The sequence below is a fragment of the Zootoca vivipara genome, chromosome 14 (assembly GCF_963506605.1).
Source record: "Zootoca vivipara chromosome 14, rZooViv1.1, whole genome shotgun sequence".
NCBI lineage: Eukaryota > Metazoa > Chordata > Lepidosauria > Squamata > Lacertidae > Zootoca > Zootoca vivipara.
In genome coordinates this window covers 10,844,657-10,857,440 of record NC_083289.1, presented here as the reverse complement: position 1 = coordinate 10,857,440, position 12,784 = coordinate 10,844,657, and the positions used below count along the sequence as shown (strand labels likewise).

The following is a 12,784-nucleotide window of genomic DNA, read 5'->3' as shown; positions in this document are numbered from 1 at the left end:
GTCATTTAACCCTTTAATTAGTTCCCTTTCCCCTCCTATAAAAATTACGCGAGACACACTCTTTTTAAAGTTTAAATAACAAATAACTTTTACTCAGTGTACTTGCACTTGTTGGAATAATGTACAAGACAGGCAGGTGTTACTCAGGTTACGAATACATCTTACATAGATTTGTATCTAAGACAAAAACTAAAGACTGACTAACTCTGAGGCAGACAGACTGACTGCTCAGCTGCTGTCACACATAAGACTGTTCATAACTGACATAACTGTACCAACTGCCTCTAGAAAAAGGTATATCACATCCCAGAATCCTATCTTGGAACGCTATAGCCATTGTGAACATTAACCCTTTTCTTAGCATTCTGGATGCTTTCATCCCGCTAACCTGAGTGTGATTGCCCTTCCATATAAACATCTTATTTTTTCCCTTCTAGAAAAACAGAATCAGGAGAACTGGTTATACGTTTTCATAACTCTGTACCTAGCAGAATGCTACTCGCTTTCTCATGCCTCTATTCCAGGCATTAGTCATTGGTTATGAAAAGGGTTTGTTCCTGACATTCCAGCAAGTTCAGTTTGTTGTCATCTGTCATCAACAGCCTTACTGATTGTCATGAAAGTGAAGTCTAACCAAAGGGGGCAGGGGTCTTCCACAGAACTGGATCATCAGTTCTTTAATATAAATGATGTTCTCCAGTTTGTAGTCTGGCAATCCCTAGAAAGACGGTGGGTGTCCGCTGTAATAAGTCTAGGATTGGACTTTCCACATGTGAATGGGTCAGAACTGCAAACAGTAAACGGATTTTTAAAAATTAAATAAAAAGTATACAAGCTTCCAGTTTATTAACACTTATACAAGCCCAAGAGCCAGCAAATTCCTCAATTCCTGAATCAGCAGCCCCTGAGAAACGGATTCTGCCTTCAAACTGTGCCCATTTGTCACATAAAAAGTTCAGAACTCATATCTCCCGCTTAGTATGAAAGGTGGCCGAGTCAAGCATTTCTGTTGGCTTAGGCAAGGCATGTGCCCCACCTTCTCTTTGTTTCATGTACAAGCTGTGGTGTGCCTTGATTGTCCCCCAAATTTACTTCAATACAGGATGTTAGCCAAGAAAAATCTTAAGTTTTAAATAACCAGGAAGGTTATTTTAGAGGCTGCATTTTCCAATCATTGTGTTCTTACACTCTTCCATGGTGCTGTCCTTTAGTAAGGTAGAGGAAAACGCCCCCCTTCCACTGTGTTTCCTCTTCTATGAATTCAAGAAGTACACTTGATTGTCTTTAAAGGAAAATGTGCTACTTGTTCATTCTAAGCTTTGTGGGCTAGAAGCACTTTACAGCACTAGGAGCGAGTTTTATAGTTAAAATTAGAGCTGAATTTGAGTCCAAGAACCTGTTTTCAAGGCCAAAACTTGGCTATGGAAACAATTATGAGTTCTCTGAGCAGGTACAAAGTGCATCTCCACACATATGCATACATACATACATACACCCAAACCTACTGCCTCTTTGGAAGGAATAAGAAGAGGCCCCATAATAAGAGGGTGTGACTTCAGGCAACTATTAACACTCCTTGTAAAAATTCAGTGTTTGGGTCCTAGCGACTTTCCTGGTCTGCAGCCAAATGCCACCTTCCAGTCTATGACAAGCCAAAGCCTATGCACAAGGAAGCCTTTGCTTGTGTCTTGTGTATGGTTCAATGTTTTTTAAATAGAAATACTGGCATAATGGAATCTTGGAGGCATCAATTCTTGAACATGTCACAGAGCAGCTTCTCCATGGGAGTGTTCCCAATGGTCCTACGGAAAAAAAGAAGCTCAATGCGGTCTGAAGAAATAACTTTCAACGAAGGCAGAAGCAGAAGCAGCTTTCCAAACCTGGGAGGAGGAGACAAAAGTGTAGGTTAGGTTAAAATTATATCCCAAAATTTTCCACCACATTTGAGAGCGGAGAAATGGAGGTGACCTTCCAACAATTTCTAGTGGTCAGGGATAATGGGAATTGTAGTCCAACAACACCTGGAGACCCAAATTGGAGAAACACTGGCTTTAGCTAGCACTACCATGTTGCCTGGGCTGGGTTGGAATGAATGCATTCAGAAGGAGGAATTGAGAAGAAAACAGCAAGGAGGAGCACTCAGCTGTAGGTACCTGACTGGCTGGCTGGGGTAATGTAACTGGTTATGTTGTCCCAGCATCACTTGAGACTGATCCTGCAAATTCTCAACCTGGTCTGGATCCTTCAGACCTCGTGTTTCTGCAAAAGAAAAGAAACAGAAGACTTCTGCTTTAGGAAAATATGTGTACACAGACGCTGTTCTACTGGAGATCTTAAAACAGGATTAGGGTCTCATGGAATATTTTGAAGACAGAGGATGCAGCAGCCTTGAAGGAGGATTGGAAATGGACAGTAATTTGGCACACCATCTTGAGCTTCTAACTTTCATGAATGCAAATACTTATTTGAAAGTATATGGGCAACGCCTGCTGAGACGTCAGAAGAGTGGTCCTCCAGTGCTAAGCACAAGGAGGGGAAAGAAGCAAAGCCAGGATAAATTATGCAAAAACCATGATGTACTGGTAATTTGCATGGAAAACATTACTGGGGGAGCTTTTAAATTTTAACTGTAATTTTGGGGAAATGCACAAATTATCTATGATTTACATACTCCTCCTGGCAGCCCACTCACCTGGTTTGAACAGTACAATTGCCTTCATACAGGCAAATTCAGTGGGATCCACACCAAGAGCTTTGAAACGTGCAATTATTTCCTGCAGGACACGAATGTCCATTCCTGAAGACATGACCTTTCCATTGAGGGTGGGGGTCAGCTCTGACACAGAGAGGAGGGGGCAGCTTTCCAGTGGCAAAGACCACTGGATGGCACACAGCAAGAACAGCTCACTCCAGGCTTCCTCCAGTAAGATCACCTGCAAACGACAGGACACCTTAGACTAGATAACAGATTATGGATGCTCTGTGTTCACAGAAATGTATTTTACACTTCCAACAAGCACCAATTTTCACAAAACCAATTACCTTGTTGTCTTCCTTCCTTAGTCCTTACATAATGTGACAACTTAGCCAAAATGCCTGTGCCTTATTTCCCCATTTTTAATAAATTGGACTGGGGAATCTATGGCTACCAACTCAAACTCATCCCTGCCAATTGACCATTCTGGCTGTGGGTGATGGGGGTTGTAGTCCAATAAGACAGAGAGGTCCACAAATTCACCACCCCAGTTATAAAGATACATCTGGTTCTAAATTTGTCAATATCACTGTATAGCAATATACGCAAATTTAGGCTCAGCTGAGCATTGGTGCTTACAGAGTGCTTGCTATGTGCAAGCCTCTGCAGATGCCATTGATCAGCAGCCGCTCCTGCAAATCCCCTTTAGCCTAGCTGTGTGTTCAACTGCCCCATACCTGATGTCATATATAACGTCAGGTACATGGCAAGTTGGTGTAGCTTAGCCAAAAGCTCGTGGGCCACGGGGGGGGGCGGGCTTCAGAGGTTCCCCACCCTGATTTAGAGCATGTGCTATTTTTACCTGTAGAAGTTAACACATGAAGCTTGTATTTTGGTACAGTTGGATGCTTCCTGGTTCAGTGAGTAAGCTCAAGTAGAAGAAAATAAGAGCCCAGAACAGAAACATAGGAAGTATACTGAGTCAGATCATACACTGAAACTCTCCAGGGTTTTAGGCTAGAGTATCTCTCTCTCTCTCTCTCTCTCTCTCTCTCTCTCTCTCTCTCTCTCTCTCTCTCTCTCTCTCTCTCTCTCACACACACACACACACACACACACACACACATTCAAAAATTACAATACAGTTTTGTCCACTGCCATAAAATCAGAATGGCCACTCCAATCATCAATCCCACATCACTGCCATGTTGGCTTGCCAAATACCCTCAATAGGAGCCCAACTACCGACCTTGTTTACTAGACATTTTCAATCAATATATCCCCTCCAAAGACACCTCTGTGGTAAAAAATATCCTGTTCTTCAATAAAAGAGAGAAAAGGAGATTCTCTCTCTCAGCCCAACCTAGAAATGCCAGCGATCAAGACCTTCTGCAGACAAGGCAAATGCTCATCCACTGAATTATGGCCCCTCCTCAACATATGTTGCCAGCCCCCACCCCTGCCTTAGCCTGAGCCCAAGTAATCCATAACTGGACTTGGCCCAGGAACTCACCTGGTCTCGGAAGGGCAGGTTTGAGAAGACCGGCAAGTTTTTTGCCCATTTTACAGCCATAAAGAGCAGCCGGGCGGAGGTTTCATAGACACTCTCGGAGCTGGTGGGGGGATATGGGGACACGTGTGCCTCTCCCGCTGGGCGCTCTGGCTCGTTACTTGTGACATCAATGTTCTCCTCGGCTGCAGAAGGGAGAATCATCCTGTCAACACTGTAGAGCTGCAGATTTGCAAGTTTAGAGACGCATCTGTTCTGAAGGAAATGTTCGCAGAGGGCGGTCACTTAACACATCGCCACCCGAGATTACTTGGCATAAATGCACAGCGTTGATGGGCAATTTCAATTACGGTTCTTCAGTTGGTCTAAAAGCCCTTCTAACCGAGCTCTACTCTGACAGCCCTCCAGATAAATGACTGCATAAAGCAGTCCTCCTATTAAGATGGACACCTGGCCACTGTAACTGGAGTGAGCAGAGACTAGAAGATTCAGTGGACAACAAGGCAAAACTAGGAGGTGTTGGAAACCCAATTGAGACAGTACTATCAATGTTCTCTAGGGGGCAGCAGAGGAAAGTCTCACAGCCTTGATTGAATCCAGTACAGCTACTCAAAAACCAGCCATGGTGTGTATCAATGCATCTGCACCAGCTGTCTTCTGTAGTTTTAAGGAAGCTGGAAGTAGGATGACACCAAGGCCACATGTTCAGAAGCAGCAGTGGGGAACCTGTAGACCTCTAGTTGTTGTTGGACAATGAGTGGGGAGGCTGGGAGTTGTAGTTCAACAACATCTGGATGACCAGAGGTTCCCCATCACTTCCTTGGCATACTGCCTGCCTCCCCACTCTGCACCCATGCCCAGCCACTGACCATCCTCTGGCTCCAACTTGGCACAAGTCTCGGCTGTCATCAGGCTGGCCATGAAGCGGTGGTTGCTGGGGGGAGTTGTGGCTCGGCCCCTCGGAGCCCCCGTTGCAGAGCAGGTGGTGGGGCCCCTGTGGCTCGGCAAGGAGGGGCAGGGCGGTGGCTGCGGTGGCAGCAGGACATCCCGCGTTGTGGTCAGGTGTTCAGCTTGCCTGTCGGGATCGAGGTCAACAGCATCGAGTCGCACCTGGGCTGTGCTGCGGGGCTGGCGTTCATTCTGCACAGCTGAGGCAGGACAGGCAATGGGTCAGCAGCAAAGCAAACAGATCAAAGGGTTGGCAGCAGAGCCGTCTTTACCATAGGGCTTAGTGGTACACGGCACCAGGGTGCCGGCCTCTCAGGGGCACCCCAGGGGAGCTGTGCGGCTTTGCTGGCAGCCTCCCCTTTCCCTGCACACCCGCCAGCTGCGCCGCGCCAACCATAAGGCTGGCGGGCATGCAGCTTCCCTCCCAAGCCTCCTCGGGAGGAGAGCGATCCCCGCCGAGGCTTGGGAGTGAAGTTGCACCCGTCCCAAGCCTCCGTGGGAGGAGAGCGTGGGGATTCAAACCACCAACCTTCTGATCAGCAAGCCTAAGAGGCTCAGTGGGTTAAACCACAGCGCCACCCGCATCCCCACAAATAATGTATTATGCATTGGAAGCCCAACAAGTGAGAGCCTTTTCCTGGTCCCCCGGTCTCTACTCACCATCCTTGTTCATTCCAGCCTGCAGGCATTTCTTCAGCCGGCAGGCTTGGCACTGGTTCCTGTGAGCTTTGTCCACCGGACACATACCTGTGCCAGCTTGGCACCTGTCAAAAGGAACAATGCAGTGCACTGGATCAGGTGGCAGATCAGGGGTGAGGAACATGTGGCCCTCCAGATGTCACTGAACTACAGTTCCCATCATTCCTGTCTATTGACTATGCTTGCTGGGGCTGATGAGAGCTGGTGATGACCGTGGTGCAGTGGTTTGGATGCTGGCGTGGGTCTCGTAAAATCCAGATCCCTAGCTCAGATCAAACCTAAAGCTCCCATAATTGTTTTAAAGTAAAGAAAGGGAGGGAAGGAGGGAGGAGTTGAGAGGGAGCAGCGCTACCATTAGGCAGAAGGAAAGATGCAGCTAACACATTAATGCATTGATACATTAAATATTCTGAGCCCTACTGGGGACAGATGTCACCCTTACCTGTAGATGAGTTTCCTGCGGACACTACGCTTGAAAAACCCACTGCAGCCATTGCAAGCATAGATACCATAGTGCTTTCCACTGCTGGTGTCTGCACACACCTTGCACAGCAACATGGGGCTGCCAGCTTTGCTGGGAGTCAGGCTGAGTCCTATTAGCGACAAACAAGAGAGGTATCAGGGGGCTGGATAGATCACAGAATCATAGAATTATAGAATTGTAGAGTTGGAAAGGGGTCCTGGGGATCAAACCCTCCTGCAATGCAGGAATATGCAGCTCTCCCATATGGGGATCAAGCCAGCACCCCTGGTGTTATCAGCACCACGCTCTTACCAATGGAGCTATCCAAGCATGTTAATGGAGCACCACAAAATGAAACGGGCATTTTCTCCACACATGTTTTGAGTTTTCTGCATAGATTTTTATTGAAACTTTTCACCATAAAATACAATGAAAATAAAACTAAATAATAAAAAAGAAGGGAAAGAAGGGGGAAAGGAAAGGAAAAGAGAAGAAGGGGGGGGATACAAAACCCTCTCTCGGAGGTAAATCTTAACCCTTGTCTTGCACCGAAAGTGGTGGAGATCTCTCCTTCCCTGCCTCTCACTCAGGGCATCTTACACCAGCCAGACATCACCTTTGTGTGCATACCCTCTTTAACCCAGAGCAGAGGACACCAAAGAACAAAACAAAACATAAACAAAAGCAAAGCAGATAAAAGAAGAAAAAGAAGAAAGGAAGATAAAGATAATTTTAAAATGAAATGAAAAAGAGAGAAGATCTTCACATGTTTTGAATGACGACAAATCCAGGGGAAAGGTGGGGGGCAGGTAAGGAGCTTGCTCCCCCATTGCGGGACCCCTATATTTACTTGACACACACACACCCTCTTTGTAAAAGAGCAGTTCTCCATGTGCTCACTTCCATCTGTTGGGGACAGAACTGGAATAACAAAGAAAACGTATATCAAACACACACACACACACACACACACAGAGAGAGAGAGAGAGAGAGAGAGAGAGAGCTGTATCCTGTGTCCCCGGTACAAGGACGGACAGGTGAGTTTTAATATCACACAACAGAAGAATCCAACACAACAGTTGTGCTAGAAGAAACTTGTGCAACAGATTGCACAAGCTATTGTGTGGCAAAGTTACCAGCCACCTGCTTATGCATTATTTTGTACAACAACAGTCCACTGGTGTGAAATACACACACACACACACACACACACACACACACACACACACAGACTTTATTTTCCACCCTTCAACGCAAGGTCCCAAGGGAGGTTACAACAAGTAAAACAGTTATAAGTTAAACAATAAAAAGTAAAACTAAACCAAAATGCAGCATTGCACCTGGAAGGTAACCAATAGGCAGCTTCTCTTTTAAATTAAAAAAACTTTTTTAAAAATGGAGTTTCTAATACTGTATACCAGAGATACAATTAGAATTCCCCTTCCCCAGGTCAACAGGACCCCATCCATCACATATGATATTTTACTATTTAACTATATCAAAGCACAACTCAGAGAGCAAAGGAATAACAGGCTTTCCTGACATCATTATCTTTAGTTATCAGACTGTTAATTTTGTTTATTCTACACCACACCACAAACTGAGTTTATACTTCCCCACCAATTTCTATGTTTGCTCAATGTATCTGATGGGTCAACCCATAATAAACAAGATAGGTAACAAAACTTTACTTCATTGTTTTTATCTTCAGATTTTTTAAATAAAAATATTCTTTTATATATCCCATTTCACCTGTAAAAGAGTTCAGCATGGTATACATTGTTCTCCTCACAGCAACCCTGTGAGGTACTCCAGGCTGAGAGATAGTGACTGGGTCCTAAGATGGAGGGCCTATTTGAACCCAAGTCTCCCATATCCTAGCCCAACACACTGATCACTAGTCTACTTTGGCTCTCAGGATCCTAAATTTACCTGATAGTTTAAGAGATAAGTATTTAGCCACTCTGGTCCACCTCTTCTTTTCAGGGGGTGGTGGGAGAGTTTTGTTTAATCACTCATTTGTTCAGTTTTATCCGAGTGCTAGACAATTGGCAGTTTGAAACGTCCACATCTCTTAATCATTAGTCTGCACCTAGTGGGTCAGGCCCCTTTATTGGGTTGGGGCCTGACCTAAGATGGGTCACAACTGCTGTACCACAACCATACAAATCTATAGTAAAAAAAAATATATTAAGAAATGAGTGCCCAAATGAAAACTGCTGCTCTAAATGAATTCATTACGTGCAAATAAACAAAGGCCACTCCTCCACATGTGGTGGCCTTGAGGATTAAAGGCGTCACCTGGACTGAAGTTTTCATAGTTTCATTTGTGGGACTCCAGTGACCTCCCTCACTTTCTGATTCTTCAGAAGAGGTCTGGCTTTTGCTCAGTGACAGATCACATGCTTTGTATCCAGAAGATCTCCTGTTCCATCCCTGCCATCTTCAAGTAGAGCTGTGAAATACCCATTTCTGAAATCTTGGCAAGCTGCTACCAGTGGGTGGACAATTCTAAGGTAAAAGGAGCAATAGGCTGCCTTGGTATAAAGTATATTCCTATTACTTTGCTCCAGGAAAGCCTGCCTTGTTCAGATGAGATGAGCTCACTATCTGAGCTCAGAGGTGAAAACTATGGAATCATGATGAGACAGAGGTTCTATTTGGCTCTAACGCTTGCTAGCATCATCAGCCACATCCATTGTCACAGCTTCCAGTGCCTTTGGTACCCAATTGCAGTACCCGTTGGTGCCCTTCCAGTCCATTGCAACTAGGCTTGTTCCAAGGAAGAAGAAGAAACCTCAGACCTGAATGGAAGGGGCAGGGGGAGAAAGAAACATGGTCCAAAGGGCAGCAATGCCACTTACCTGCCTGGCTGCCCTCCATCCGTTTGCTCATTGTTGAGTCTGTAGGGGAGACAGCCATGCTGGTGGCTGATCCTGTTGAGAGGCTGGATGCCTCAGCTCCCTGCTTTCTGCAACTTGTCCTTTGCTGTGTTAACTAATCCAGCCTCTTGCTCCTCAGGTGTTGGCCCAGAAGCAGCTGCATCCAGTCTGTGGGCTGGTCACGTCTCTCCAATAGTGACTGGACTCTTCAACCCAGCCAAGGATCTTCCATGGGAAGAGCTCTCCAGTCTAAGCCTACCAGGTGTCCTTTGACAAACCATGGAGAGCCTTGCTCTCCTTGAGAGTCTCTGGGGTAGTTGTGCATGTGTGCGCGTATTACGCCTGTGTGAGAATCCCTTCTCTTCAAGGCTCTTGCAGTATAGCAGGGCAGATTAGCCCTTAACGCTGTGTAAGCAGATGCCTATTTGTCATCCTCTTAATCTTTAGCCTCTCTCCCCAAAGGTGGAACCATCAGCCGCACAAGAAGAGGCGAGGAAAGGTGCTGAAGATCCATCAGCGAGCCCGGGATGGTGCCAGGATGCTGTAACCAAAACCCACTTGTGACATTGAATCTGTCCACACCATTTCTCTCCAACGCAGCTTTAACAAAACTGCTGCCAGGCCCTTCTCTCTCTCAGTGCTGCTGTTCCCCAGGGGGATGATTACAGCTCATTTGTTCAGCCATCAGCTTGGAGACCAGAGAGATGAAGGCTGCCTGTGTTCTCCAGACATTTGATCTACCTCTGCCCTGACCCCTCAACATCATCAACTTTTGCTCACGCCCTGAGACTCGATAGCAAACCATTTAGGAAAGGGAAAGGGTCAGCCAACCTACAAAGGCAGCTGCTGATCAGAACTGAATATTTTATGGGGCTTTCCCCCCGCCAGGCAGGAGAATGCCCTGGATCTACGAGTAGACCCTGTGTAATGTTACTGATGGAAGAAAAAGTGGTGCATGAGGAGTCACGCCAAGGAGATCACATGGGAAGGAGGCCTCAAACTGAATTATGGAACTCCTGTGAAATTCTTGGAATGAAGCTCAACTGCAACCATGGTGTGGTTCACACACTGCAGACCAGGAAATGGATACATTTGGCCCATCATATGTTGAAGGCCTACAACTCCCATCATCCTTGACCATTGGCCATCCTTGCTGGAGCTGATGGAGTTATAGTTTAACAATATATAGATGGCCACAGATTTCCCACCCACTGGATTACTTTTGCTTTATTTAAGGAGAAACATGCATGCAATTTTCCACTCAATTGCTTGTTAATGAATCCTTTCTATGTCCTGGTCAAAACATGCCAAAGAACTGGCTTGATTGACAAGCACTTGAAATCTTTTCTTTCCCCAACCCTATTTGATTTAATATTAACCGTGATGAATTAACAGTGAAGCCTTATGCTTATTTGCCCAGAAGTAATCCCTAGTGTGTTCAGTGGAGCTTAACAGTACAATCCTGTGCATGTCTACTCAGAAGTATGCACAATTAAGTTCCATAGGACTTATTGCCAGTTTAAATGGTCATAGGATTCCAACTTCAATCACTCTGAACCTGTAGGTCTGGTTGAACTTAGGTTTTTGATATTTCACTTTGACTTACATGGTGACGATACTCTGGTGCTCATCTTTGTTTAGTTTTTAGCCTCTGATGCTATAGGAAAGATCTAGTGCAGAGAAGACAAGAGAAAAGGGTGAGGGGCTATCACCTACACTGCTGCCACCAGCCAGACCTCAATATCTATTTTCTGCAATCTGCCAACTAATCCATTTACTCTGTGTAAGCAAGGAGGGGGGCAAAAGATAACAGAGCAGGCCTGTAGGGAGTCTGCTAGTTTAACAAAAACAATTAGCCCCAGGATTGAGATAGCTTCTCTGAGTCAGTCAATCCCTGTGACCAGTCAGAGGCCAGATGGTGATGGATGCTTCATCAGCCATTAGTGACAAGGTCATAATTAGTCTGCAGCCCTGATCTCTCCCTCCCTCCCTCCCTCCCTCCCCCAACCCCCAGCGATCGCTCTCTTCAGGAGATGCCCAGACTCACATGGCTACCCCCTTGTGAACATTGCACTAGTGCAAAACAATTGTCTGGCATGGTGCCATGAAATGCAGTCATTCAGTTATTGCACACACACCCCAAGTTGTTCCAACTCCATTCTGCCGCCATAACATTTCCAATCTAAGAGATCTAGGACACCAGTGTGTTAATCCAACATGGTGTGGTAGTAGTGTTATGTTAGTGCAGGACCTGTGTTCAAATCCCTACTCCCTACTCGGTCATGAAGCTCACTGTGGTGAGCCTGGGCCTAATCTACCCCACAAGGTTGTTGTGAGGATAAAAAGCAGGGGAAGACCTTGAGCCCTGGAGTGGAATTTAGTGTAGAAATGTAAGAAAAAAATGTAAAACAAAACAAAAAACTCACAATCTGCAAAATGCCTGGCTTTATTATGCACATATTTCAGCCCAGATATACACAATCCACACCAATTTCTTCATGTGAATAACTGTCCGCAAAGCCAAGGATACCAGGCATGTGCTTGTATCTACCTACATCAAATTTGTGGTGGAGATCTATTACTTGATTGCAAGCTTTTTTTCTACAGCTCATATGCGAATGAAAAGTTAACTCCAACTTGAACAGTGTGATTTTCTGCCAGCTAGCTCCTGACACTTGACCCCCGGAGAGGTCACTTCAGTGTTGCTATCACAGCAAAAACAACGCATGAGGCATTTACAAATTACCAGTCTCTGCAGCCACAGCAAGTGTTGTGATTCTCCAGCAGTTTGACTTCACCCCCATTGTCTTTCAAGGCAGAGACGGATGCCAACAACAATGCTTGCCATCTCCCATTTCGGCATTCAGTCAAGCAAGGGAACTGTCCATGGTACCAACCGTTGTGAATCTGATGCTGAGCAAGAAAGCAGCTGGCTAGAAGCTCCCCAGGTCTAGGGACATGTCTACAAAGATTATTCCACCAGCAACTTCCAAGCATTTCCAAGGGTTTCAATTCTTAGCTTAGTTGCCCTGTCCCTTCCTGGAGAACTAAGATCCTCCTACAAGAAATGTCCTATGAACATTGCACTGCCAGGGCCAAGCTTCTGTTTCATGTTCATGCTCCAGCACATTACTCTTCTTGGGGACCAGGAAGTCATTGTCAGGGGTGAGCTCAGTTGTGGCAAGTAGCCCCCCCCCAATGTTGCACATTCCCCTGAGTGGGGTACAATCTTGGGGTGTGATCTCAAGGGTTCTCTACAGGTCCCCTGTTCCCCCCTATTCCTCGCTCCTGCTAGGCCCAATATCCAGTTCTCTACTAATAAGGATGTTTTATCGGTTTCCAGCTCTGAAAGGTGGCAGGGCCTGACACTCAAACTAGCCTACCTCATAGGGTCGTTGTGAGGGCAGAAAGGGGTAATCCTATATATGTTGCCCTGACATTTGGGGGGAAAGGACAGAATAGAGCCATCATAACCCTAATTGACAATGTGATTATCCCACTCAACCACTTCCCATTATCCCACTCAACCACTCCCTGACCTAACTCTGTCCAAGACACGTTTGGCTATTTGTTCCTCTGCACTGCAG

General features: G+C 45.8%; 1 protein-coding gene across 1 annotated transcript; it reads right to left on the bottom strand.

The window, feature by feature from the left end:
- Nucleotides 1-1,747: 1,747 nt before the first annotated feature.
- On the bottom strand, nt 1,748-6,419 carry NR2E3 (nuclear receptor subfamily 2 group E member 3). The gene is made up of 7 exons (XM_035131856.1): nt 6,295-6,419; nt 5,814-5,917; nt 5,075-5,353; nt 4,209-4,390; nt 2,693-2,933; nt 2,154-2,259; nt 1,748-1,880 (listed from the first exon to the last, which is right to left on the bottom strand). Exons 1-7 carry the CDS (start codon nt 6,408-6,410, stop codon nt 1,748-1,750), a joined length of 1,161 nt encoding a protein of 386 aa, XP_034987747.1. The 5' UTR covers nt 6,411-6,419.
- Nucleotides 6,420-12,784: the final 6,365 nt, after the last annotated feature.